Here is a 26,996-nt window from a genome sequence, read left to right as displayed (position 1 = left end):
ATTACTGTTGCGACAACAGGGGCAGAAGAAGACACCCAGCCCACAGGGTGGGACTCCCGGGCCCAGACCTGGGTCATCTTCACGTCCTCAGGGCCTTGGGACAGGGTCCAGCTGGAGTGGGGAGGGGCTCAAGGAATGGTTGAAGCAGACAGTCCTGGCTGTAGCTTCTGGGAACTCCAGCTTGGCCCAGAAAAGTCCTCAGGTGGGTGGACAAGATAGCTGAGGGTCGCAGAGCTAAACGGGGGCGTGGAAGCAATGCAGAGAGAAACGAGGATGGTGCGGGGACCACCGGAGGGTGGCCGTATTTGGAGTGTCCTTAATTGGCTCCAAGAGCTCTAATCATTTGGTTTACAGGATAAAACTGTGTGGGTTCCCGTGTGAGAGCACCAGCTATGCTGAGGGAAACTTCGGAGGGAACCGGGAGACGTCTCTCAGGGGTCAGAGTCTGTGGGAGACAGAGTAGATTTAAATTTGGGGAGGGCAGATGACAGGGCGCGGCCCTCCCCCAAGATGCTCTTGAGTCCAGGGCAGCCCAGCCTGGCCATTAGGAGCCTCCCTAGGCCCTTCGGGATTCCAGAGGCTCAGAACAGCCATTCACGACGCCCACTCCTGAGAAGCCAGCCCCTCCCTGCCCCTCCCTGCCCCGGAGCCCAGCCCAGCTGTGGATGTCGCTGGTGGGACAGGTCAGGAGAGGGCTGGGCCCTAGGCCTGGGGACGATGGCCTGGAGGCTGAGCGGAGAACCATGAAGGGACCAGAGGGAAGAGGGCCCTGAGCTGGTCACAGTAGCCATCTGGGTGCAGAGGAGGGTTTCCCGGACTGAGGAACGCTGGACTTCACTTGTTCTCTGATCAAGGCAGGTGGATATTTACGTGTGTGTGTGGAGAGGGAGTGGATGGGAGAGGGCCAGGGATAGATGATGGGAGATAGGCTCCGTGAGGGGGTGGGGGTCTGGCGACATTGGAACAAGTAGATCTCAGAGATCCTATCCTTGGGCCTGCCCTCTCCGTGTGGGCATGCACACCGAGGGCAGATATTTGTGGGTGAGGCCGGCGTGTGCCCAGGTATGTGTGGTTGTGGATAAGGCCAGGAGAGCAGGGCCATAGGGCTGTGCTGAGTGGGGGGTGATGGAGGCTGGCACAGTCTTGGGTACAAACATGTGGCTGGAGAAGGGCTGGGGTATCACTGTGAAGACCCCTTGCTCCAGACCTTAGGGACCAGGCTTTAGGGTCAGTCCCTCTCCTGAGAACCCTTCTGACCAGCCCCGGCCTGCCCAGCCTGCTGTGTTGAAATCAACAGGAACAACTTCGGTCCTCAGGGAAATTATACGGAGCCCAGAGTGTGCGCTAGCTGGCCATCTGGGGGTCTTGAGGGCCACCTTGCGGGATAGCTCATCCACACAGACTATCAGCCAGCGCCCTCGACCCCTTCTCTCCCCACCTCCTGCTGGTCTGTTGTTTCTACCTCTGTGCTGGGCAGCCTTCTCCAGCTCCACGCCAGCCACGGGGTTTCAACCGTGGGTGTCCCTGCCACTCCCCTGGCCTCCACTTCTGTTCCCTTCTCATCCCTCTGTCACCCGGCACAGGAGTGACTCTTGCCACCGGCTGATCTGACTGGGTCATTTTCCTGGGCCGAGCAACACTGTGGCCTGGCCTGGGCCTGATCACTGCACCTGTGGCCTTTTGCTGCCCTGCCCGCCCCCCAACAGCCTAGAAGTCCCACAGTTGATTTTCAGGCAGATAGCACACCCCTCCCCTTTGGGGCTTCTGTGGGAGCCGCCCCAGCCTCCAGGCCAGCCTCCCTCCTCTGAGGCCAACGCCCACGTCCCGCTTAGCTGGGCCGGCTTCGCTGCCTGCTGCCTGGTGCCACGAGGGATGGCAGGTTCCCCAGGGGCAGGGACTGTGGCTAGTTCACTGTGAGCCCTTGTCACTTGGCTTCCCGAGCCTCCCCCTCACCGCGGCCCTCTTCAGCTTCGGCTGATTCCGGCTCCAGCAGCAGGCCAGCCCGGGGCTCTTTCCTGGTTCTGGGCAGAAGCCCCAGAGGCAGACGCTGTTCCCAAGCCAAACAGGTCATCCCTCGGTCTCCCACCTGGATGCCTGAACTCCTGTGGGTGCTGTGGGTGGGAACCCAGAGCCCTCCGGCCCCTCCTGGAAAAGACAGAGGCAGACAGACTTCCGATAACCACAGCCCTCTAGCTGGGGTCTCAGAACAAGGGCCCTTCAGACCTGGCAGTGTTTTTTGTTTGTTTGCTTCTTGATTTTTGTTTTTAAGTAGGTTTCTTGCCTAATATGGGGTTCAAACACAAAACCCCAACATCAAGAGTTGTATGCTCTACTGACTGTACTGACTGAGCCAGCCAGGCGCCCATGACCTCTAGGCATTTGTGTTTTGGATAAGTAGTATAAAACTCAAGCCATTGAGGATCCCACAATTTTATATCCCGATATATTAAAATTTTTTGGCCATACATTTCTTTCTTTCTTTTTTTTTTAATATTTTATTTATTTGACAGAGAGAAATCACAACTAGGCAGAGAGGCAGGCAGAGAGAGGAGGAAGCAGGCTCCCCGCGGAGCAGAGAGCCCGATGCGGGCTCGATCCCAGGACCCTGGGATCATGACCTGAGCCGAAGGCAGAGGCTTTAACCCACTGAGCCACCCAGGCGCCCCTGTCAATATATTTCTTGTAAAATATTTCTGTTGTCTCATTGTTAACAAATTATATTTAGAGATTAAGCTTTATATATATATATTTATTTTTTAAAGATTGTATTTCTTTATTTGACAGACAGAGATCACAAGTAGGCAGAGAGGCAGGCACAGAAAGAGGAAGGGAAACAGTCTCCCTGCTGAGCAGAGAACCCGATTCGATGTGGGGTTCCATCCCAGGACCCTGGGGTCATGACCTGAGCCAAAGGCAGAGGCTTTAACCCACTGAGCCACCCAGGTGCCCCGCTTTACATATATATTTAGCAATTTTTCCCTTGTTATATTTCCACCAGTTATATGGTGAATAGTTTTTAAAACTATTTCGTACCTTACTGACTGCATCATACGAAAATGATAAATCAGGCTTTACCCAACAATTACTCTGTAACATTTCATAGGATTTAAGTCTTTTGCATTTTAAAATACTGTCTTGTTTCATAAGACTTTGGCAAACACTGACAACTGCAAATTAATTTGCTACTCAGTAAAGAAGTTTTCATACTCTTTATTAACTAGGAATCAAAGAAATGCAAGCGGAGCCCCTCACACCCCGCTTGGCGCCTTCTCTCTGTTGATTGCCTCAGGGGAAGACGGAAGACCCGGATGGACCACAATTTTGAGATGCAGCAGCATGGCTCCCTCAGCCCCGCAACCCCTCTGTCCCACAGCCACTTGCTGGGGCGTCCTGCCCGCCCCTCAAAGCTCTCTGGAGGGGTGTCTCCCCTCGTCCCTGTCCTCAGGAAAACCATCCGTCTGGATGCCTTTCCTCAAAGCCATATCCCACAGGCTTCTGGCCGACCAGGCCCTGGAGCCAGGGCCCGGACTGGGCCCCCACAGGAGACCGTGCCCCGGAAGCTCAGCTCCATCTCCTTAACGCTCCGGCAGAACAGCCAGGCATGGCCCCTGAGTCCCCTACCTTCTCACTGGGAAGAGCTGCCCACCCCGGGCAAGGAGGCTGCCACCCATGGAGGAGGGAGGCTGCCCAGCCCGGGCTCACGATCTCTGACCCAAGTGCCGGGGGGCAGAGTCCACTCTGAAGGCCCGGGGAACCCAGGTCTGGCCAAACCCAGCAGGATGCCCATAGTGGAGAAGCCTCTGGTGAGTTCCTACCTGGCCCTACCGTTTCAATCCCGGTTAGCCCAGAAATCACCAGGTCCCGCAGGGCCAGGTTTGGTAGGTCAGAAGTATCCTGTCCCAGGGACTGCCCATGTGATTACCAGAGCACCTCCAGGAAGAGGCAAGCCCCGGGCCAGGGGTATCCCGAGACCCCGGTTGCATCTCCAAAGGGCCACCTCTACCATGGGTCCTGCGACGACCATGGATTTGGCTACTCTGGACACAACCAGGCTAGGCACAGGTAGACGTTTAGGCACAACGGTCACCAACAGACCTAACTTGACTGTCCATCCGGCCACACCAGACACATCCGGACGGGACCCAGGCGTGGAGTTGCCTTCTCTGGGCACCAAGCTGAACGCAACCGTAGACTTTGCTACAGCAGGCACAACCGAGCCAAGCACAGTCACGGATTGGGTGACCCCAGAGCCTGACAAGCCGGGCAAAGCCATAGCTACAGCAGGTCCAGCCAAGCCAGATCCAACCACAGAGGGCACAGCCGTGGATTTGGTGGTACCAGACCCAGTGAAGCTGGGCACAGCCGGGACACATGCAGACACGGCTCTGGCTAGAGCAAATACAGCCCGGCTGGACAGAGCAACAGATTCTTTGGCTTTGGACACAAGCAAGCTGGGCACCGCCATGGGGGAGATCACACTGGACAGAGTCATTAACCTGACCATATCAGCCACCTACCCGCTGAGGCCAAGCAGAAATACAGCCCCATCATGGGTCCATGCTACCGCAGATGCTGCCAGAGACAGGCCCGCAGAGCCTGGAGCACTGGACCGAGCCAGAGAAACCAAAGGTAAATGCAAAGAGCTTGGCTGGGGATGTACGGGGGTATTGTGGGGGGTCAGAGTGCGTTGGCTTGGAGATGAATAGGTGAGGAAAACAAGGTAGGACTGTAAGGTCAGAGGTGAACGTGCTGAGGGTAAAGACAATGAGACCAAGGGGTGGAACACAGGGGATGCACCCTAAGCTGGGTCCCCCCTGCCGGTCAGAGGTGAGGTTGAGGGAAGTCACCAGAAGGGAAGTTTCCAGGGTGACTTGTGCAGGAGCAATTGCGCTGAGTCCTTCCTTTAGCATCTTCCGTGGTGGAGTAACCAGGTGATCTGGAGTCATCAGGTGAGCTACAGGTGAGTCCAGCCTTCAAAGCGAACCACCTGTATGGAAATACAGACTTGCACGTCAAGAAGCGGTGATTTGTCCAACAGTCGTCCCTACAGTGCCTCTCTAGATAGGCACAGTGACCTCACCTGAGACCTTCCAAACGATGCACATTCAGCCTTTCAGGAAGATATCTGTTGCTGGAAAGGTGCCCCACCTGACCTGTTCTTCCTTGGTCCCCTTACCCCCAGCCCTTTTGTCCTGAAAGGTAAGTTGGAGACTTGTACGCATAGAAGTCCTGCATGCAGGATGCAGAGAACTGTAAATAGGTCAACATAAGGGCTAGAAGTTCATTCTGTCTCAGAGAAACCGGGGTTTCTTCCTTTTCCTCATCGTTCACTCTCTTTCCAACCAGTCTATTTCCAACTCTGACGACCTATGTCATTGGCACTTGGCTGGCTGTCCCCCTACTCTTCGACCCTCTGCCCCGGTCATGCCACAGTCCTGTCCTCCCTCCCCCCACCCCCACCCCCCCCAGGGTTGGGGGGTTCTCTGTTCCCCATGCAGCTGTCCTAGGGACTCAGGGATGTGATGGTGGCTCTTTATGCTAACAGTCACTGGTGACTCACCACCGGCTTCCCTCAAAGTCCAGCTCCTTTGCCCAGCTTCCAAGACTTTAATCTTTCCCAGCCTCCAGCTCTGTATTTCCATCTGGAATTTTCTCTGCTGCTGCTGCCCCCAGGAGCTGTGAGTTGTCCACCAGCACCATGCAGCTCTCCCGTGCTCGCTTCGGCAGCACATATACCATGCAGCTCTCCCCTCTGCTCCCCCTGACCACAGAGTGCCCTTCCCCTTTTCCCTTCCACCACCATTTGCCTTTCTGTCTTGGCCCTCAGCTGCCCCATGAACTCTTCCAAGATCCCTCTCCCCGGGATGACCGCCTCACAGCACCCAGTACTCTCTGTATACCCCAGCCCCCAGCTGTCTCCCCCACTAGGCCTAGAAGAGCCATCCTCATCCCTGTGCCCCCAGGGCCTGGCAATGAGCTGTCTATTAATGTTGAGTGCATGCATGAACATTTTTTTCTGATGGGTAAATTGAGGCTCAGGAAAGTTCCTGACCATCTCAAGGTCATAGGGCTCATCATCCAGAAGCCAGGCCTGGAACCCGGGTCCCTGTCTCAGGGCTCCGCAGGCGCCGGCGCCTGGGCAGAAACGCGCTGAGCCCGCGCAACATCCCCACCCGCGCGTGACCCGCGCGCGCACCGCCGCTCGCCGCTGTCACCGATCCCCCGCGCCCCCCCGCCCCGCCCCGGCTTGCAGGGTAAGAGGCTGGGAGCGGGATGGGGGGGGCGGGCGAGATCGAGACCGGGGTGCGGGCACCTCCCCCGGCGCGGCATCCGGAGCGGCAGGCAGAGCGCCCCCGCGCGCCTCCCGGGCCGCCTGCAGCCGGGACCCAGTACCCGCTCCCGCGTGCGGGCGGGCGGGCGGAGAGCGGGTGCGGGCGCCGGGGGAGGGGGAGGGGCTCTCGGCGGGGCCAGCAGGCGCGCGGGTCACGTGGTGCGGGTGGCAGCGGCGGCGGCGGCGGCGGCGGCGGCGGCGGCGGCGGCATCGGTGCGCGCGGGCAGGGGCAGCGGCGCCGAGCGAGCAGAAGCGAGGTCCCCGGCGGGCGCGGCGGCGCGGGGCGCAGGGGCGGCGCTGCCGGGCCGCGGGCCGGGCGGGTGGGCGGAGAGCGCGGAGGGGCGAGGCCCGGCTGCAGGGGCCCCCCACCCCCGGCTCTGCCCAGCGGGAGCCCGCGCCCCGCTCAGCCTTGCAGCCCCGCGCCCTGAGCATCTCCCCGGAGGATCGGAGACAAAGGAGGATTCATGTCCAAAGGTAGGGCGGCTGGCCGGGCCACCGGCGCCCGCTGGGAGGAGGCTGCGGCCCCGAAAACCCCGGCTGGAGATGCTGCCAGAGGGAGGGTGGCTGCGCGGAGGAGCCCACGCGCGGTGACATATGCGCGGACACACGCACACACCCCAAGGTGTACATGCCCGGAGAAACGCACACACGGGATCGCGGGGAGTTCTAGAGGCCCACGGACGTACAAGCAGGGACCCAGATGCGCGCAGAAAGCCCCACGCTGGAGCACACGCATACACAGGCACACCACGCACAGGTATCGGGGCCGCGGACTGCCAGATGAGAGACCCGTGCGGTGACACAGAGGCCCCTTCCCCCACACACAGGCGCACACTGAGACAGGCACCAGCTGGTGGTCTCCAAGGGAACTCATTGGCCTCCAGAGAACTGGGGTGGGGGAAGGGGGTGTCCCAGGGCCCTTTGCAACTGTGAATGGGAAAGGACCGAGATGTCTTAGGTGATTCGTTTTCTAAGAGCGGGGCTGGAGCTGGCGGTGGTCTTGAATTGGTCTGGAATTGCCTCTGCCGGTGAGGGTGGGGTCTTGGAGGCTGCTAGGGCTGGGAGCCGGGGAAGATCTCCAGCCCTGGAATGGAGGAAGAGACCCCTCCCACCCCCACCCCTCGCGGAGCCAAGGAGGCAGGTGCTATTCCGGAAAGATCCCCTCCCCCAGCTGCCACCTTCCCAACAGAGGGGTGGGGTCCCTGGGCCAGACAAAGACAAAGCCATTTATTTGGCGGTGTAAAAGAAAGCGCTGGGGTCCTTGCTTGGCTCGGGGAGGGGGGTGCTGTTTCTGTGGGGGCCTCAGCCAGAGCTGAGTCAGGTGGACAGTGCCTCTCCCTAGAGCATTGATGGGGCAGGTGGCATCTGGCAGGGGGTGCGGCTGACAGATCCCCCACCTCTCCAGGAAGCCTGGGAGAGCTGGGAGCTTAGGAGGACCCCAAAGGACCATCTAGGCCGGGTGGCACTTGAGCTATATCCTGCTGTGACCTTCATCCTTAGCTCATCCCACCCTTGGGGAACCCCTGTCCAGTCCCTATGGCAGGGAGAGAGAGGGTTGCTCTTAACAGAGTCTGCTCCCTTGACCGTAGCCTACCGAGGAGCCATTTGCTGGCTGGGGGTGGGGGTGGGTCAGCTGGTCTGCAAAGGGAGCAGCCTGTGAGGGAGAAGAAAAGTGATGGTTCTAAAGGGACATCTGGCTCCCTGCGAGGCATCTGTCCATCCGTCCATCCAACCATCCATCCATTGACATCTGCCTCCCTGCCAGGCGTCTACTCATCCATCCATCCATCAATCCATTGCTGAGTGCCTGTGTTATGTTAGGTTCAATGGGGCACAGAGATGAGTGGAGACACGACCCTTTCCTTGAAGAAGGATGGGCCTATGTTCAATGCCAGGTAGTTTGTATCCATGCTTCTGTATAACTTTCACAACAACCTGGCAACGTAGGTAATGTGCCCATTTTCCTGAGGAGAAAACTGAGGTTCACAGAGGTCATCCAGCTGGGAGTTAAGCCTGGGCCAGCTGCCCATCTGGGGTTGGCATGGTAGGACCAGGGCTGCTTTCTGGGCTAGGGATGGAGCTATGGAATTCCTCTCCAGAGCAGGATCGTCCTGTGCCCTGGGAATGGCGTGCTTGTCAGGCACCCTTACCACACAGTGGACCCTTGCGGGTGAGGACCTTGTCCGGGGTCCAAAAGTATCTTTGGCATGAAGTCTAGGGTTGGCTGGAGTAGGCTTCCATTTGGCAGCACATGAAATGTCCTGGAAGCGGGGCACCTGGTGGCTCGGTCGTTAAGCGTCTGCCTTTGGCTCAGGTCATGATTCCGGGGTCCCGGGATCGAGCCCCACATCAGGTTCTCTGCTTAGTGGGAAGCCTGCTTCTCCCTCTCCCACTCCCCCTGCTTGTGTTCCCCCTCTCTGTGTGTCTTTCTCTGTCAAATAAATAAATAAAAATCTTAAATTAAAAAAAAAAAAAAGAAATGTCCCAGAAGGGACAGAGTGAAGGAATGAACCTGATGGGTACAGGTTACTGGGGGGCGGAGGAAGCACAGAAGAGAGCCACGCGGATCAGGTAGGAAAGCAGAGGCTTTTCTGGAGGTAGGCCTTGAGCCCAATGGTGAAGAAGGAGTAGGTGTCAGCCGGGGGCTGGAGTGGGCAAGGGCCGTCCAGCAGAGGTTGTGACATAGTGACCCGCCACACGTTTGCGGTGCGCGTGGCTGACGGGTGGTTGCAGGTAGCACGTGGCTGGCATGTAATTGGCCTAGGGTTGGGAGAGGTGTGACTTGCCAGCAGGCACGCCTCACAGTGTGTGCACGGGTGCGAGGAGGTGCTTGCTGGTTCTAGAAGTTGCCTGGGAATCTGGTGGGCGGCCCCCTTCTCGTAACCAGCGTCCGTCTTTCGGAAAGGCTCTTTTAGGATGCTGCCGTCGACGGGCTCGAGCTGAGCCAGCCATAGGGAGGGCCCCTCCTTTACAAGGATACTAACAAAATCTCCGGGGGAAGTGGCCCGGGCCAGCCGTGGCGGCAGCTGGGCAGGGAAAACGGGGCACGGCCCCCGGTGCAGGTGTGCTGAGTAGGGCCCGGGAGCCACGTGCAGAGAGTGGAGGAGCAGGCCAGGCTGTGAGAGTCAGCTGCCGCAGGGCTGAGCCAATCTTGCGGCCCGCCTGGAGCCGTCCGGCTGGCAACAGCTTCCTGGGAAGCAGGAGGGAGCCACGCCAGGCCCTGGGGAGGTCCCGAGGCTTTGTCAGATTTGGCTGTGCCTGGGAGTGACAATGAAAGAACAGCTTCCCATTGGGAGAGAGAGTCTTGCCAGGACCGGTGGCCGGACCAGGTGGTGGGGTACAAGAACAGACTCCTGGCTGAGTCTGGGGGTGGGGGAGGGAGGCCCTCCTGTCCCCTCCCCCTCTTGCCCATCTGCTACTCCATCAGCTCTCCCCAGGAGCCTGGGACTCTGCAGGAACCCCAGGATTCCAGAAAGCCAGCGCTGGAAGGGGTCCTGGAGAGAGGGTGGAGTCCAATAGCTACACTGTGTAATTAACATCGCTTGCCCACGCCCCACCTCATTTGCCCTCCGGACAAGCTGGTGAACTTGAAAGGGACACAGGGGGCAAAGAGGGTCTGGAAGTGTGAGGGGTTATGCCGCTGCTTCTGGGCATCGTTGCTCACGTGATGCTCACCACAGCCTTAATCGCGATCCTAGCTTATAGATGAGGAAACAGGCTCAGGGGCGGGGCGGGGAGTGGTGATTTGCCCAAGTCCAGACATCCGGTAAGTAGCAGGGCCAGTCTCGGTCCACTTCACCACATATACCCATTTTATGGATGGGAAAATGGAGGTGTTCTATACTGAAACCTGCCCTGGGGGACATTGGTCCCCTGAGGAAATGCACAGATTTCCCTTGTGTGTGAACATGCCTGTGACCTGCCAGACCCAGAGAGATGTTGGCCTTTCCCTTCTAGGGAATGGCTCTGTCCTTAGCCTCCCCTTTCTTTTGCCACCCACCATCCCAAGAACACACTATGTCATCTGAGGCAAGTGGCTGCCGCAGGCTGGCTGTGTCTCATCCCCTCCCCACTGGTCAAAAGGAGAGATTACTTCTTCCCACAGATTTAAAACTATGGCTAGGATGGTGTCTGGGGCTTCTCAAGGCATAGACACCCCGACTTTGCAGTGGTGCTTATGGAACAGAGGGGACACTGAGGCCGGGGGCAAGAGTGATGCTTCTGTGGTGTGAGGGGGGAGCCCTGTTTGCTTCTATAAGACAAAGCAACCGAGGTCAGTGACAGTCCGTAGAACTTAGGTCCTGTATCCTAAAAGGTCTTAGCCCTTTATTTGAGGAAGCAGAACTTAGGTCAGAATAACCCCAGACATATCTTAGATCGGTGCTTCTCCACTAGGGTTAAGCTGTCCCCAGGGGACATTTGGCACTGTGTACAAATACTTTTGGTTGTCACAACTGGCATCTAATAGAGGCCGGGGGTGGGGCACTGAACATCTTATAGTGCACGGTCCCCCCCCCCCCCCGCCCGCCCGCCAGTAATTATCCAGACCCAAATGTCAACAGGGCCAAGGTGAAGTCCCTGGCTTAGATGCATAGATGTGCTTTGGGGCAGCGAGTACACCAGAAAGTGCCCCAGCAGCTGGAGAGGCTGGGCCCTGATCCCGATCTGGCATTTGACTTGCTCTGCGTCTTGGGGAAGTCCTTCTCCCCCACCCCTCAGGCCTCAGTCTCTCCATCTGTGACATGAGGGACCCATGCTGGATGACACCTGAGGTCCCTTCCAGTCCCAACTCTGTATGATTCTGTTTCAAGAGACTAAAACTGTGGCTTCCACGTGACTTCTGTTTTCCTCCAGCCTACCTCTCCCCCTTTGGCTTTGCAGGGCTCCCAGAGACCAGGACGGACGCAGCCATGTCAGAGCTGGTGCCTGAGCCCAGGCCTAAGCCGGCAGTGCCCATGAAACCCGTCAGCATCAACTCCAACCTGCTCGGCTACATTGGCATTGACACCATCATTGAGCAGATGCGCAAGAAGACCATGAAGACTGGTTTCGACTTCAACATCATGGTGGTCGGTATGGAAGGCCGTGGGGTCACTGGAAGCCATGCTGGTGGGCAGCACCGAGGATCCTGTTTCCGTCCCTAGGCTGAGCCTCAGCCCTGGCTTCCCTAGGATGAGCTCTTTCCAGGAGGAAAGATTTCACCGTTGATCCCAAAAGCCTGACTCTCTTCTCCCCAGAAGACTGGCTAATCCAGGGATGGGAACTGTGGGTAGATGGTCAGCCTGGCCCCAATACCAGTAGGGTGGACACAGGCAGCCTCTTAGCCATACTCAGCCAGTTTTCCGGTATGTGGCGTGGGGAACTCATCAGTGTCTTTCCCCACTGGTATCAGGTGGAGGGTGTGGTCTTCTTTCTCATCTTCTGTAGTGCTTGAAACCTTAAAGAGAATTTGCAGGACATTGATTGGTCACTAAGTGGTGTCACCAGGTCACAGCATGTAAGAGCAGGAAGGGACCTTTGCCTGATATTACTGAGATATTCACTCAATTGCTGAAAGAGAGACATGGAGATCTTTCTTTCTCCCTTATTTCATTCCATCAGCCATCAGGACCTGCTAGTTTTCCCTTGTAAATCTCTCTGAAGTCTGCCCATGTGCCCATGTGCCCATGACCACTCTGAGCTAAGCTAGGCCTCCCACCTGGATTGCCACAGTTCCCTGACTCAGTGCTGCTCAAAGATAAGGAGCTGGCTGGAGTTTAAACCATCTAGAAAGTCTTGCTGTAAAAAACAAAAAATCAGGTGAACTAAATAGTGTGTTTAGTGTTATGGTCAATTTATTTTCTGGTGCAAACTTCTTACCTCAAGAACGAGTAGCAAATGGTTCAGGGACCATGGCCCCGCGCCACACTTTGGCATTGACCCTACTGATCCTCTGTCTTCTTTCTGTTTCAAACCATTGTTCACCAGTGACTGAATAATTTTCCCAACCTGCAGAACTCATCAGGTCCCCCATTCTACTTTAAAACCTTCAGTAGATTTAAGGGCTTAAACTCCTAGCCTGGCTTGGTGCTCTCTCTCCATTCACTTCTTACCACTAACCATGTAGCATTCTACTCCTCATTGGTAAGTTCTGGACTCGGGGTGTTCTTTCCAGCCTCTGAACCTTTGACTCTGCCTTTCCCTCTGTCTAGAACCCCATTCCAGCTTCTTAGGGGTCTTTCAAAGTTTCTCTGCAGGTTTCGACTTACTTGTTCCTTCTTCCGAGAAGTCCTCCTTTATTCCAGAGAGAATGGATTACATCCCCTTCAGTTTGCTGCCGTAATACCCTGTACTTCCCTTTTTCATGGTGATTATGGCAACGTATCGTAACTACCCGCTTGTGTTTTGGTCTTCCTAACACTAAACAGCTTCTTGAGGGTAAAGATGTTGTCTTGTTTGCCTCTCTGCCTCCAATTCCAGCACAGCACTTAGCACTCAAGAGTACTTAGTGAGCAAATAACCTCAGAAATTATCCAGACCGGGAACAGTAAAGAGAAGCTGTGCAGGTTTCTTCTCTCCCCAGCAGTACCACAGGGAGAGACATTGCTGGTCAGTCCCGGCTCCCATTCAGGACTGAGCCCACAGGTAGCCTTTTTAACATATTGGCCTGGGTGGCTACTGTTGATTGATCAGTTGGAATGAGACATACCCCTTATCTGCTATCCCTGGTCTCATCCCGCTCCCTCCCTTGACATCAGTTGTCAGTAAGGAGACTAGAGGAGTGAACACGGCTAGTCCCAGGTGTTCAGGGAAACAGCGGTGTTGGGTCTGGAGCTTTCGGCTCTCATCGGCCCCCCAATATACCGCAGGCATGTTCTAGACCAGCACTTCTGACTTTACTGTGTAGGTGATTCATCTGGGAGAGTCTTGTCAAAGGGCAGATTCTGAATGATAGGGCTGGGGCGGGGCCTGGGAGCCTGCATTTCCTACAAGGGTCCAGGTGACGCTGGTGCCGTTGAGCAGATGTAGGGCCTGCTTGTGTGATCCTCGTGCATCGCTTCTCGGCCTTTTGGCTAAGATCAAGTGTAGTATCTGATCCTCGTGCACGTACAAGTTTGAGAAGCGCGGCTTGGACCAGTGGTTTTCAAGCGCCTTTTAGTTGCAGAACTCCTCCTTGGAAGGAAATCTTCGTAGACTCTGCAGACCCGTGTAAGACAGGTCAAAATGGGGTACCCAGGTGGCTCAGTTGGTAGAGCGTGTAACTCTTGATCTCCGGGTCCTAAGTTCAGGCTCCAAGTTCAGAGTGGAATGTATTTAAAATAAAAAAAAAAAACAAAACAAAACCCAAAAACAAAAAAAGAAAAAGACGGGTCCAAAGGGAGCACTCATGAGGGAAGTGGAGGTGAGGGACTGGTCCTGGCCGGTCAGCTGCCCCCTCCTCTCTCAGTGCCCTCTGGGGCATTTTTCTGGCATGAGGTACTAATGGTAGCACTAGAATGAGGAGTGGACACAGAACCAGGGGGTTCCTTGGGTTCAAGGCCCTGGTCTTGCCTTTCTTAGTTATGTGACCTTGCACGCATTTTATGTCGGGTGGGGGTCAATCTCTCTGGGATCACTTGAGCTGGGGATAAGGAGAGTTCTGCTAGGGGATTCCCAGGGCTGTGGGATTCAAAGGCAGATTTGGCTAATAGATGTGAACGTTTCGGATCCACTGAGGCAGCCTAGGAGGACAAAGTAGTTCCGTCATTCCGTTTCATAGTAGTAAAGACTAAAAGCTGAAGTCCAGCAGGCACAAAACAAGAAATCACTGCACTAGACAAAGGCAGAAGTTGTTTCCCCTCCCCACGGTCCTGGGGCTCCAGGAAGGAGAGAATGTGGAATCCAACTGATGTTGCCCCAAGTCCCTCTCCGGTACCAGGGAGGCATTCCCACCTGAGTGGGAGACCACTCAGTCCTCTGCTCCCCCCATGGGCCGTGAAGAGGGGGCATGGCCTGGATCAAGGCTGTAGAATTCTGTAAGCTCGTAGGAGAGATGGCAGGCTCAGGAGGTAGACACGGGTCTTCCCCACCGTGTCATCCTCCTCCTGTCTTGCGGCAGGTCAGAGCGGACTAGGCAAGTCAACGCTGGTCAACACACTCTTCAAATCCCAGGTGAGCCGCAAGGCCTCCAGCTGGAACCGGGAGGAGAAGATTCCCAAGACCGTGGAGATCAAAGCTATTGGGCACGGTGAGAACCAGGCGGGGACCCCTGTGGCCCTTGTTCGGAAGGCTCTCTGCCAGGGAGGGAGAGATGGGCCTACCGGGGAATGAGACAAATGGAAAGCAATCTCAAGACAGAAGAGAACAGAGGCCTAAAGTCCGTAGAATCAACTCCTTGGTCTAGAAAAGACAGGGGGGGATTAGAAATGGGGCTTGAGCTGAATGGTGCAGCATGGGTGGGATTCAAGCAGCAAGAAGCAGGGAAGGCATGCAAGGTGCAGGGAACAGCATGAACAGAGCTGCCGAAGCGGGAAGACCCTGAAATTGACTTTTCCCATAATTGGTCCTGAAGAAGGAAGGAGCCTGGTTCTCCCTAGATGGTAGCCAGCAGCGTAGCCAGCCTTAGGCCGATGACTGACCTCCCTGGTGCCTTTTCTGTTCACCCTCCAGTGATAGAGGAAGGCGGGGTCAAAATGAAGCTGACCGTCATCGACACCCCGGGCTTCGGAGACCAGATCAACAATGAAAACTGGTATATGTCTGCCTGCCTGTGAGATTTCTGCCCTGAAGACGCTGAGCACGGTGCAGATTCCTTCATATTGAGAACCATCTGCGCCCTCCCTGCTGAGGGGCTAAGTGGGAAGGCGCGCTAAAGGATGGGAGACGAGGGCTTTGTGAAGAGCCCCAGGAAAGGGCCAAAGCAGAGGGGATTTTGGCTGTGGGATTGCCTGAAGGTGGGAGCAGGGCAGGGCAGAGCCAAGGGGACCAGTGGCAAACATCTAGGCTGACCTGAAGGCTGTGGCCGAGCTTGGCCTGTGGGCAGTATCATAACCCTGCGTGACGAGAGGACACAGGGGAATTTCCAGGAGGAGAACACCTCCGGGAATTCACAGAGCAAAACAGCCATCAGCATCCTGCCACGGATGTAGATGGAAAGTTCCAGGCGGAGATTTGCTCCCAGATGGGGACAGAGACCATGGTTCCTCTGTGAGGATGCTGGGGTCTGCCGCACACAAGGCAGGGTCGCCAAACAATACAACTTGGAACAATCTTAGAAAAGTGACTGGTTGTCCTCTCCTCTGGTTATAGGCATGCTCCTTAAAGGAGAAAGGTAGTAACCGCGTTGACAACGGTCATGATAATGTGTTGTGGCTGTGTTGAATACTCTCTGTGTGCCGTTGCTGTGTGAAGGAGTCCTTCATCCATCCAGGCACGCACTGGTACTCAGAGAGGGGCTGAGACTTCCGCAGAGCCTCCTGGCTGATAAGGAATGGAGGTGGGGAGAGTGTGTGCTGCTCTCTGGAGTGGGGCGGGGTCCTGCAAGTTCTTCTGGCCCAGTCAGAGGACCAGGTCCCCGTGGGAGTTCTGGCTTTGCTTAACAAGGAAAGCTATCCATGGGGGCCTGAGGGAGAATGGTCAACAGGCCTTTCTGGAACATCCATCTGCTTTCTTCCCACCACCCCCACCCCGCACCCCCAGCTGGGAGCCCATTGAGAAGTACATCAATGAACAGTACGAGAAGTTCCTGAAGGAAGAGGTCAACATCGCCAGGAAGAAACGGATCCCCGACACTCGTGTCCACTGCTGTCTCTACTTCATCTCCCCCACGGGACACTCGTACGTACCAGTCCCTCCCCCTGTGGCCGTGTCTCGCTCCGGTTCGTGTCAGCTGTGGCCGTTCTGTCATGGAGAATCAACACCCCCAGATGGGCCCCGATGCCATCAGGGCCCTGTGATCGCCTGGACTTTCCCCCAGAGAGTGTGACTTTCCTACCAGGAGAGTAAAGCTGACCGAGCCCAGCCCCCACGCTGCCCACTGGTGTTCTAGCACAACTGTGCGGCGGGGGGGGGGGCGGTGGGCGGTCCGCATGTGAGCCCAGAGGGCTCCTCCTCTATGCAGGGGATCTGCTTTGCACAAGGCTGGGATGGGGGTGGGGATGGGCAGCAAGAAGAGTGAAACGGGGAGGGGCAGGGCGACTAGATCAGGTGGGTGTTTTGGGGGGGCATGGGGTCCAGCTGTAGGCATTTGGTGGGTGGACAGCCCAGCATGTCGAGAGATGAAGGCTGGTGACGAGCAGGTGTGCAGGAAGTCCAGTTGTGAGTGGCAGATGGGCCAAGTGCCAGTGTGGGATGGAGAGATCCTGGTGGGCAAGCAGGCGAGCTTCCATAACTGACTACTACGCCTAACTGCTGGGCCAGGGTTCAGTTCTTGAGCGGACGACGTGAGCCAGGCGGTCCCCCGATTTTGGGAGACCCGGGTACTTAGCAGGTGTTCGATGGTGGGGTCTAGGAACTCAATAAAAAGATTAGCTGTATTGCTCCCTAGATGTGGACTCATGGTAGAGCAAGCCAGCAGATAGCCTGACTTAGTAAGTCACCGGACTGGGAACTAGAGCCAGATGGGGGCCCCAGAGCCCAGGGGAGCAAGGCCCTCAGATGGCGAGGGCCAAAGCCCCCAGCTGGGCCCTGCAGGACTAAGGGTGGGCTGGGAGAAGGCCCATCAGAGGGGCTGTCCTGGGTGCCTGGCTGGCTCAGCCCGTGGGGCAGGCGACTCTCAATCAGGGGGGTTGTGAGTTCAAGCCCCATGTTGGGCATGGAGATTACTTAAAAAAAAGTGCTGTCCTCTATGGAGAATAAGATATATCAGTAACCATGACACAAGGACTTGAAGGGACATAAAGGCAGAGACGACAGTCCACGGCTATTCCCAGGAGAAAAAGATCCCCATGGCAGGAATGCTGTCCTGAAGGAGCAGTTTGGGCGGGATTTGAAGAGAAGGGGAGACCATGGTCTCTGCCCTGGGGGGCCAGACGGTTGCAGCCTGTTCCGCAGGCAGTGAGACTCTGGGAGCATGTCATGGAGGAGAGGGAGCAGCCCCTTGGCCTCAGCCAGGTTCCCCGCCCAGTCCCTCCCGTCCCAAGGGTGGCCCTGGCATGGTGGCCATGGCGGAGTGGGGGAGGGCAAGGTAGCTCTGACACCCTGCCTTCTCTGGGCCCCAGCTTGCGACCCCTCGATCTGGAGTTCATGAAGCACCTCAGCAAAGTTGTGAACATCATTCCGGTCATTGCTAAGGCTGACACCATGACCCTGGAGGAGAAGTCTGAATTCAAGCAAAGGGTGAGAAGGCCCCTCCTCCTTTTCCTGTCCCACCCTTCCTTCCCTTCCTCTGCTCCCAGCCGTGCCCTATCCTTGGTCATTATAGCCCCCCTTCCCACTCAGCTCCCACTGAACCATTAAAGAGGCTGGGCTGGCCGTGTCAAGGACCAATGGCAAAGACAAATTAGTAGCCTCAGGCTGCCTCCTTCCCACCCTCCAAACTTTCTGGAGAAGACCTCTGCATACATAAATCACCATGCAACTGGAAAGCACTCCTTGATGTTAGTTAGCGTGCTTGAGGGTCTAGAATAATTAATCACCTGTCCGCTAGTCTTCATTAATGTCTTCTATAAGCTCGTCCCCGTGCTGGATGCACGGGGATGGACATGGGTCTGCAAGTAATGCAGAAAGACATTTGCTGCCTTTGAGAAACTTGTCATCAGGTAGAGCACTGGGGAGTTGCTGGACGGCTTCCTGGAGGAGGTGAGACTTAAGCCAAGCTTCGAGAAAGGACGGACCAGACAGGCTTGGGGTTGAGCCTCAACTCTCTTCCCTGCAAACAGGAATGTGACATACGGCAGCATGAGCACTGCCCCGGGGAACCCCTACTCGGCAGTGCTGCTTGTCTAAACCCTAAGCTTCTGGACCCTGAGATGCGCAAGCCGCACCCCCCCAGATTCTTCCTCATCTCAGCCTGGGCTGTAGCAGCTGGATGACTGGGGCTGCCATTTAGGATCTTCCTGCTGCTCAGGGCCTTGGAGTTCAGAGATGACTGGATTAGCAAAGGCTGCACTCATCCCTTTGACTTCAGCGCACGTGTGCACACACACACACACTCACACACACACGTGCACACACAACCCCCCCCCCCCCCCCAGTTATCCCAACACTTGGCTACCTTGCTTCTCTTCCTTGCCCCTAGGTTCGAAAGGAGCTTGAAGTGAATGGCATTGAGTTCTACCCCCAGAAGGAATTTGATGAGGATTTGGAGGACAAGACAGAGAATGACAAAATCCGGGTGGGTGCCCAGGGCTCTGTTCGGCACACCAATGTCCCCCTTGGAACCAGTAGGATGTGGATTGTGTCCCCCTTCTGTCTTGCCACCTGCTTTTCCCCTTTTGAACCCTCTGCCCCACCTTGCCTGACCCAGACCAGAAGTGACATGGGAGAGGATGAGGGGTAGGGCCCTGGCCAGGACTGTGCACCCTGTACCCAGAGAGCCAAGGTTTGCATCCATCCCCGGGCTACCCCAAAAGCCTCTTCTCCCCCCACAGGGCCTGGAAAAAACAGGGTGTGGTTGATGGAAGAGCATGGGCACAAAGAACATCAAGCTGGGGTCCAAGGTGTCCGTGCTCTAGTCAGAGCCCTGCCTCAGTTTCCCCTCTATAAGATGCAGAGGTCAGGCTAGATGAGTGGCTTATAGGCATTCCCCCCCCCCCAGAGGAACTCTTTTAAAAAATTAAACATTAGACAGAGCTCTTGTTGAAATATAAAACATGAAAACAGAGCTGCTCTGACTCAGGGATGTGGGCACAGAGCTCTGTCTTCTCAGCTATCCCTGGGGCGTCTCCTGGGGATCCTTTTTTTTTTTTTTAATTTACTTGACAGACAGAGATAGCAAGTAGGCAGAGAGAGAGAGAGAGGAGGAAGCAGGCTCCCTGCTGAGCAGAGAGCCCGATGCGGGGTTAAAGGCAGAGGCTTTAACCCACTGAGCCACCCAGGTGCCCCTCTCCTAGGGATCTTAAGGCTTCTTGGGACTTCTACAATTCCTCTCAATTCCAAACTTTGACAGTTCTGGGATTTTTTTTTTAATATTTTATTTATTTGATAGAGAGAAATCACAACTAGGCAGAGAGGCAGGCAGAGAGAGAGGAGGAAGCAGGCTCCCTGCTGAGCAGAGAGCCCGATGCGGGGCTCGATCCCAGGACCCTGAGATCATGACCTGAGCCGAAGGCAGAGGCTTTAACCCACTGAGCCACCCAGGTGCCCCTCTCCTGGGGATCTTAAGGTTTCCTGGGACTTCTACAATTCCTCTCAATTCCAAACTTTGACAGTTCTGGGATTTTACATCAGAATTCTGAGTTCCAGTCCAGGCTTTTCTACGCACCACTATGACCTGAGACAAGCCACTTGCTTGCTTTGGTCTGGAGTCTCCTCTTCTGTCGGGATGGATAATCCATCTGAAGCCCCTTATCTGGTGTTGCTGAGGGAGGTAGTGGGTCAGTTAATTGAGAAAATCCACTGAAGAGAAGAAATCGCTTTAAAAAAATGGCATATGCAAATCTTAAATGTTTTTAAGACTTTCTCAAGTCTTCCTGAAACACTCAGCTCGATTTTCAGAGAAACCATTTCTCCACGGTCACACATCCTTGGCTTAAATCATAGTTTTTCCAAGAGCAAGTGGGACACACATCAGGCAAATGGATTTGGGAATTTATACAGCTCACTAGGGGGGAACAGAGGAGCCTACAGAGCTCCGGAGGTGGAGGGCGGCAGACACGGGCCTCTGCCTGCAGGTTTGATGGGAGGTAGCGTATAACATGTAACTTGACTATCACGTGGGTGCGTATCCCTAAAGAGCTGTCATTCTGTCCTAGCTGTTCCAAACCAAATCAAATGCGTTCAAACTCCCTAAAAAACACAAAGCTTTTTCTGGTTGAAGGAAAGCCGACCTAATGAGGTTAACCCGCCAGGCAGGGAGGGATGTGGCTAGGGCTGGACCCAGAACTTCAGAGTCCCTTTTAAGAGATACATGCCTTGGGGCGCCTGGGTGGCTCAGTGGGTTAAAGCCTCTGCCTTCAGCTCAGGTCATGATCCCAGGGTCCTGGGATCGAGGTCATGATCCCAGGGCCCTGGGATCGAGCCCCGCGTCCGGCTCTCTGCTCAGCGGGGAGCCTGCTTCTCCCTCTCTCTCTGTCTGCCTCTCTGCCTACTTGTGATCTGTCTGTCAAAAAAATAAATTAAAAAATCTTAAAAAAAAAAAAAAAAGAGATACACGCCTTGGCCTTGTCCATCAGTGGGATCACGGAATGGGCAGTGGAAATGTGTAGTTCAAGGCCAGAGGCCCAGGACCCGTGGGCATCCTGTCCGTGGCGGCCCGGATGGCCGGAGGCTGACATGCTTGTGTGTGGTTTGTCAGCAGGAAAGCATGCCGTTCGCTGTCGTGGGAAGCGACAAGGAGTACCAAGTGAATGGCAAGCGGGTCCTCGGCAGGAAAACTCCGTGGGGGATCATTGAAGGTAACTCAGTGCTCTTCTTGAAGAAAGGGGCGTTACCGGTACGTTATGCTTTACTCACTCAGCCTCTAGAGCTCAGGGCACTGTCCTGGCACGTCGGATATGAAACGAAAGCCAGCCAGACCCTGCTGTAAGGAGCTTACAGTCTAAGTGAGGAGATGAGTGTCAGAGGCAGGCAGCGGTCAAAGGCCGGTTTAACACCTGACTGGGAGGCCCCAACCCATGCGTCAAAGGAGCAGAGGACATGGAGAGACTAAAAAGCACTGGAAAACCGCAGAAAGGTTTTCACATGAAAGGGGACGTGATCTGACAAACCGCTACAGGGTGTTTCGGAGGTGGTCGTTTTGGTTTTGTTGTGGACGGATGTGACCTTGAGAAGGTCAATAACGATTCTGGAAGGTTTCAAAGAATTGCTTCGGTGATCTTGTTCAAGCATGCCCGCCCTCTGTGGGGAGCAGGGGAGGCGTGCCTGTCCTCAGAACGTGAGCCCCCGAGGGCCTCGAGCCTCAGACAGGGGAAGGGTCTTGCTTAAGGTCACACGACTTGTTAGCGGTTGAAACTGGGATTTTAGAGCTGAAGTTCAAGGCCACAGCTCAGTTGATTTTAATTCCCAAACCAAGTTCATCCCATTGGATCCCATTTTTTCTCGTGTGTCGATGAACCTGCGTTGAGATTTTTTTTTTTTTAATGGCATTTTCTCATCTGCCTTGAACTAGAATCGTTTATGAGGATGTCTGTCCTGTCCATTAGATCGTGGGACTAGAGCCTTCGTGTCTTAGTCCCCTTCTCCCACAACGCGCGGCAGATGGCTTGCAGGTAGTTGGTACTCAAATCTGTATTGAGTTAGAGTCGTCGTGTAGCGTGTGACCTTTTCTAAGATGGCTCGGCGGTTACATTTGGCGTGTGTTACTGTCTCCCAATCAGATCATAAGCTCCTCGAGGATAGGAATTGTGTCTGAGGCCTTGGGCCAGTTTTTAGAAGCCCTGTGTGACCTGCACAGAAGTGAGCCTGCTGGGTGTTGGTGCATTAATGAAATGACCACCTGTTGTTCTGTTTTGTTCACAGTGGAAAACCTCAACCACTGTGAGTTTGCCTTGCTCCGAGACTTTGTCATCAGGTGAGACGCGCCCGTTCCCTCAGAGGGTGGCTTTGCTTGTTGGTCAGGAGGCCATCCCTTCAGGTCTACTTCCTCTGACGGAGCGCTCTGCGCCCCATTCCTCATCCCATCATGAAGCAGAAGGGGCCAAAGAAGTATTTTTATCTTCTCTCTGGCCTGGGTCCCAGTCCCTGGGCTCCAGGCCGTGGGAGGGATGCACTGGCCTCAGGTGTGGGTCCGTCTCTTCCTCCTCCCACCCATAACCACACCTTCTCTCTCCTCACCCCGTGTCCTTCAGGACCCACCTCCAGGACCTCAAGGAAGTGACACACAACATCCACTACGAGACCTACAGGGCCAAGCGGCTCAATGACAATGGGGGCCTCCCTCCGGTGAGCGTGGACACAGAGGAAAGCCACGACAGTAACCCCTGACGGCCCTTTCTCTGTATCATCACACATCCCCGCTTTTCCACACACACATCCCAGTACCACCACCAACCACCTTCTTGCTTTCTACTCTGTCCCGCAGGCCTGTCTGGTGTTTGTGGAGTTTGTCTACAGTGTGTGTGTGTGTGTGTGTGTGTGTGTGAGAAAGAGAGAGAGAGAGAAAGAGTGTGTGTGTGTGTGTGTGTGTGTGTGTGTGTATACCTGCGCAGGGGTGAGGTATTTTCACTGCCTTCCCTGGAAGGTCCCTTGTAAGTTTGGTTCCTCCATGGCTGTCCATTATCTGTCTCCTTTCCTTGTGTCCCAGAACCAAGCTGTGCACCTCACTCAAGAGGTCTTGGGGGAGGTTTCACTTAAAAATGATGGGGAACAAGTGAGCCGCAGGTAACTCTTTCTTATCTCTGAACCGCCCACAACGGGGATGGCAGAGACTTCTCTAAGGACAGCTTTGGAGCTGGACCTGGTCGGGGAGGGGGTGGGAGGTGGCGGTCTAGGGAAAGGCTGGGCCTTCCTAGGGGTGGGAAGGTCTTAGGAGAGCAGAGTAGGTGGGAGCTGGGCTCCTGCAGAGAAGAGAAGTGGGGAGGAGAGCTGCACCCTTCAGTGTGTGTCGTCTCCGCTGTCGGAAACACACCACCTGTCACCGTCCGTCCTGGTTGCAGTCCGCTGCCTTCTACACGCGCCTCGCCTCACTCCCCTCTGCTCCCAGCTTCTCCCCTTCCCGCATTCCTTCATCCTGCCCCTCTCTGTGACTTCTTCCACTCGCTTTGAGTCTAATCCATCTTAGCTACATTCCTATATGTGGGATTTATGCCCAATCTACTTCCAAAAAGGACTTCAGGCCACCTTTAAAATAAAATCACAGCCAACCACGTGACAGTGCCCACCGGGGTTACGAGAGAAATCAGACCCACAGAGACGAGAGGGAAAGAAAGTTTCCACAGCGCATGGCAGACCCGTGTGGGCCCAGGCAGAGGAGGAAACACGAGTTACCCAGGTCCCAGTATCTGGTTCGAGAAGCACATGGGCTGGTCCAGTGAGACCACTTTTGGGCCCTGAGTTCTAGAAGAATTAGATCTAAAGACGTCTCAGGAGCAGTGCACAATCTTTGCCCTTTTCTGTGGTTTGGCTTCCGAGGCAAATGTGAGACAACACCTCACTTTTCTCCATCAGGATTCTTCCTCCCCCCAAAGTTGGCTTCTCTACTGCTCGCTTCTCATTCGTGCTTGACCCCCTCTGGGCTTCTGTTCTCTCTCACTGTGCATGTCTGTCTGTCTGTCTGTCTGTCTCTGCTTTTCCTCGCTTTCCCCCTCCTGACTCCTGCAGACACTCACAATCATACAGTCAGCCTTTTCTTGCCATTCCCTTCAGCTCTGCATTAAGGCCTAGATTTCCCCCATTGGTTTTACAAACGAGTTCCTCTTCCTCCTTTAGTGTGTAAGGTGGCTGAAACTTGGGGCTGGGGAAGCAGTTCAGCCTTAGGTACGGGAAAACACCAACTTTGCTGCCGTTTACAATGACCTCATACAACCTCCTGTTCCACCTCCGGGCCCAGCGCTCCGTGTTTTACTGGTCCACGACAAATCCCAGCATTTCTAGTCTCTTATCACTCAGGTGCTAGGAAAACACATAGACTTCAGATCAAGATTCAGTGGGCCAAAAGAGGTGGGTGAACCCCAAAACCAGGGACCCAAAACCTATGGTCTCAGTCTTTCCTGGAGGCTCTTTACCAGTGCAATACACATAGTCCCGCACCCACAAAGTCATTGCAGGGTAAGCACCTGGCAGGATAGGACGGCAGCAGGGTTAAAGCACAGAGGTTGCTACATTTCCACAGGAGAGGGACCCCTGGGGTACACGGTGGGCAGGCATGTATGCAGACGCGGGACTGGCCACCTAAGGCTGGCAGGGGAGGTCCAGTGGGGGTGGCGGGCATTGGAGAGGCTGAGTAGAGAATGACGCTTGGCACCCCTCCACCTTGACGTCAGCCTCTGCGGAGAAGCTGTGTTATGTGTCTGCTGCCAGCTGCTGGTCTCCACACCCTCAACCGTTCTCAACCCCCCCCCCCCCCTGCAGGGAGAAGGCCTCCTGGGCACTGTCCTTCCACCTGTACCAGCCACCCCCTGCCCCACTGCTGAATGAAGGCCATTTCAACCACTGCTTCTCCCTCCATTCCTCCCAGCTCTTATTGCTGCCGGGCTAGGCCCTTTTTTAGAGCTGTGCTTGCCCAGCCCACCACCGCCACAGCCCCCCTTCAGCTCTCAGCAGGTCAGAGGGGCCAGCTGTCTCTTTAGGACAGTTGCTTTCTCCCTGTATCCAAACCCCTCCCTGCTCCCACTGGAATGGAGTTCTCGCCAGCCCAGCCCTCCTCCATCGTCTGTATCAGCCGGTCCCAGCCCATCCGTAGGGGGAAAGAACTCATCAAGAGCTCCTTCTGCCCTGGGACACCCATATCGGCTACTTGTCACCATCTCCGAGGGGAAGTGGCATTGCTCCCTGTCCATTCATCTGCATGGGCTACTCTTGGCTTCCTTCAAGGGTCAAGAAAGCATCTTTTCTGCTTGTCAGATTTGTGGATGTCAGCCGTGTGAGCCCCAGTGTGGGACAAGGGTGTCTCCTTCATTGCTTACGGCTTATCTCTAATGATGGGTCACTACGGATGTGCGGGGCAGCGGGGGGGGGGGGGAACTAGGCCTAGGGTCATTTTACAATTAAAATCACCACTTGTACCTGGCCCAGAGTTCAGCTTCACACCTGCCCCACCCCGTAAGGCAGCCACTTAGAAAGAGTGGTGGTTTTCCTGGAGAGACATTTCGGGAATTGACTTCCTGACCCTCCAACTTTAAAAAAGAACTAAACACAGACACAAACCTCCAGAAACCCGTGGGATGTGAACTCTAGGAAGGAAAAAAAAAAAAAAAAAAGCACCCCTCTGTCCACTTAGCAATAAGAGGGATCTCTTCCCACCTACCCTGGCTACTCCTGCTACTTGCTACCCTGACCTTCACCCTGCTAATGTGAGTAATGAATTAGCCTGGCCTCAGTTGATCACTGTAGGCTAGTGGAAAATACCCAGTGGAGGGCAAAGCCCCCCATCAGATGCATGAATGTCTGCGAATGTTGGCTGCCACTGCCCCACATACTATGTCTGTATGGGATCCCCCCCCCCCGACCCGCTCACCCCCGCCATCTCTACCTGGACACTACTTTCTCAAAGGCTGGTGACTTGTGGGCCATTCATCTACAACTAAGTCCTGATGGAGCAAGAGGCCCAAGCCTAGGGGATGCAAGAACGACCCATTTCTTAAATGTTACCAGTCCCAGCCAACCTTCGGGTGATATTATGGTTAAATTTCCCAATTGAAAACAAGCCAACAGACACTCCGACTGGTTGTATAAATGTTGCTAGACTTTATGTGTTGTACAACTAAACATTGCTGTTTGAACAAGAACTGTCTGGCCTGTGTTTCATTTGTGCTCCTCACTCCTTGGCCAAAATCAGCCATTACAGGGTGGAGGGTGAGACAGGGACTGGCTTGGTAAGAAGCAGCCACAGGAATGATAGGTGGAAAACATTTCGTGAGATCAGTTTGTCTTCGGTTGGCTTGAGGTTGGACTTCAGTCATTATTCCACAGGGTTTTGTGTTCAGAAGGAGTGATGGAGCTATCATGGTACATCTTCAGGGACACTGTGTTCTGTATAGACCGTCTCCTTCAATGAAAACAAGGTTTATTTTCATTTAACTAATTCCCTAGCTTTTCCTTCCTTTCTCCAGAAGGCATAAAACCCAATTCTATGAAAGGAGTGGGCCCTTCGTGCGTGCCTGGAGACCTGCCTACTGTACAGTGAATGCTTAAAGAGTTAAGAATTCACATCTAAAGCACTAGCTGGTCTCTTGTCTTTTTCAAACTTAAACTTCCTCCCTTTGAGGTTCCTAATCTCTTCTGTAGCCAACAAATAGCACAACTTTGTCTCTGTCTTTCTGAATTTGAATGTGATGGCCATAAACAATTGTGTTTGGGGCCTCAATATTCTGTGGGGTGAATGCGAGGTATAGAAGCGTGGTGGGAGTTATTCAGGTAGAATGATGCGGACCAGGAGCAGAGCGGCAATGCCACACCAAGATGGACAGATGCGGGAAGATGGGAGTGATAGAGTAGTTCTGCCAACTTAAAAATCACAACTAAGAGAAAACAGTTCTTTTAGTTCCATTCTTTGATACAGATATGGACACTGAAGTCCAGAAAGCATAGTTGTCTTGCCCAAAGTTGCACACTTAGTTACCATGGCAAGAGGAGTACTCTATCTCGATGCTTGTTCTACAGCTTCACACCATTCCTACTGTATTGTATTTGTTCCAATAGTCTTGTGTTAAAAAAAAAAAAAAAAAAAAAGCTTGGGACACCTGGCTGACTGAGTCCCTAGAGCATGATCCCCAGGTCATGAATTCAAGCCCTATGTTGGGTGTAGAGATTACTTTAAAAAAAAAAAAAAAAAAAGCTTACAACCGATGACACCTCTTTCTTTGGCAACTGTTTTTTTTCTCAGTGGTACATTTAAAAATGATGCATCTTATAACTGGCAGCATTTTAAACTTGGTGAAATACGGTAATC

General features: G+C 54.7%; 2 protein-coding genes and 1 non-coding gene across 4 annotated transcripts; all 3 read left to right on the top strand.

The window, feature by feature from the left end:
• The first annotated feature begins 159 nt into the window (after positions 1–159).
• On the top strand, positions 160–6,183 carry LOC123946296 (translation initiation factor IF-2-like). Its single transcript, XM_046011772.1, has 3 exons — positions 160–202; positions 3,222–4,629; positions 6,116–6,183. Exons 2-3 carry the CDS (start codon positions 3,309–3,311, stop codon positions 6,181–6,183), a joined length of 1,389 nt encoding a protein of 462 aa, XP_045867728.1. The 5' UTR covers positions 160–202; positions 3,222–3,308.
• Positions 6,184–6,642: 459 nt separating this feature from the next.
• On the top strand, positions 6,643–25,833 carry LOC123947474 (neuronal-specific septin-3). Of its 2 annotated transcripts, none has more exons than XM_046013720.1 (11): positions 6,643–6,805; positions 11,213–11,404; positions 14,409–14,537; positions 14,960–15,041; positions 15,989–16,126; positions 17,509–17,626; positions 18,528–18,623; positions 20,748–20,844; positions 21,908–21,959; positions 22,237–22,330; positions 24,458–25,833. In XM_046013720.1, exons 1-11 carry the CDS (start codon positions 6,796–6,798, stop codon positions 24,521–24,523), a joined length of 1,074 nt encoding a protein of 357 aa, XP_045869676.1. In that variant the 5' UTR covers positions 6,643–6,795; the 3' UTR covers positions 24,524–25,833. The 2 variants fall into 2 exon arrangements, with proteins under 2 accessions (XP_045869676.1, XP_045869675.1); XM_046013719.1 differs by having other exon boundaries at positions 6,644–6,805; positions 20,745–20,844.
• Positions 13,364–13,548, top strand: LOC123947686. The gene has a single exon (XR_006819779.1). It is a non-coding gene; the product is annotated as a U2 spliceosomal RNA (small nuclear RNA).
• Positions 25,834–26,996: the final 1,163 nt, after the last annotated feature.

The sequence above is a fragment of the Meles meles genome, chromosome 7 (assembly GCF_922984935.1).
Source record: "Meles meles chromosome 7, mMelMel3.1 paternal haplotype, whole genome shotgun sequence".
Classification (NCBI taxonomy): Eukaryota; Metazoa; Chordata; class Mammalia; order Carnivora; family Mustelidae; genus Meles; species Meles meles.
The sequence above is the reverse complement of the archived record's forward strand: the minus strand, read 5'-3'. Positions and strand labels throughout refer to the sequence as shown.

Bases quoted from the DNA above. Each gene is read 5' to 3' on its own strand.
- LOC123946296 (XM_046011772.1), top strand. From the start codon at position 3,309: ATGGACCACAATTTTGAGATGCAGCAGCATGGCTCCCTCAGCCCCGCA. The intron at 4,630-6,115 runs GTAAATGCAAAG...TCCCTGTCTCAG, and splicing joins CCGAGCCAGAGAAACCAAAG to GGCTCCGCAGGCGCCGGCGC.
- LOC123947474 (XM_046013719.1), top strand. The intron at 15,042-15,988 runs GTATATGTCTGC...CCGCACCCCCAG, and splicing joins CAGATCAACAATGAAAACTG to CTGGGAGCCCATTGAGAAGT. The intron at 21,960-22,236 runs GTGAGACGCGCC...CGTGTCCTTCAG, and splicing joins CTCCGAGACTTTGTCATCAG to GACCCACCTCCAGGACCTCA.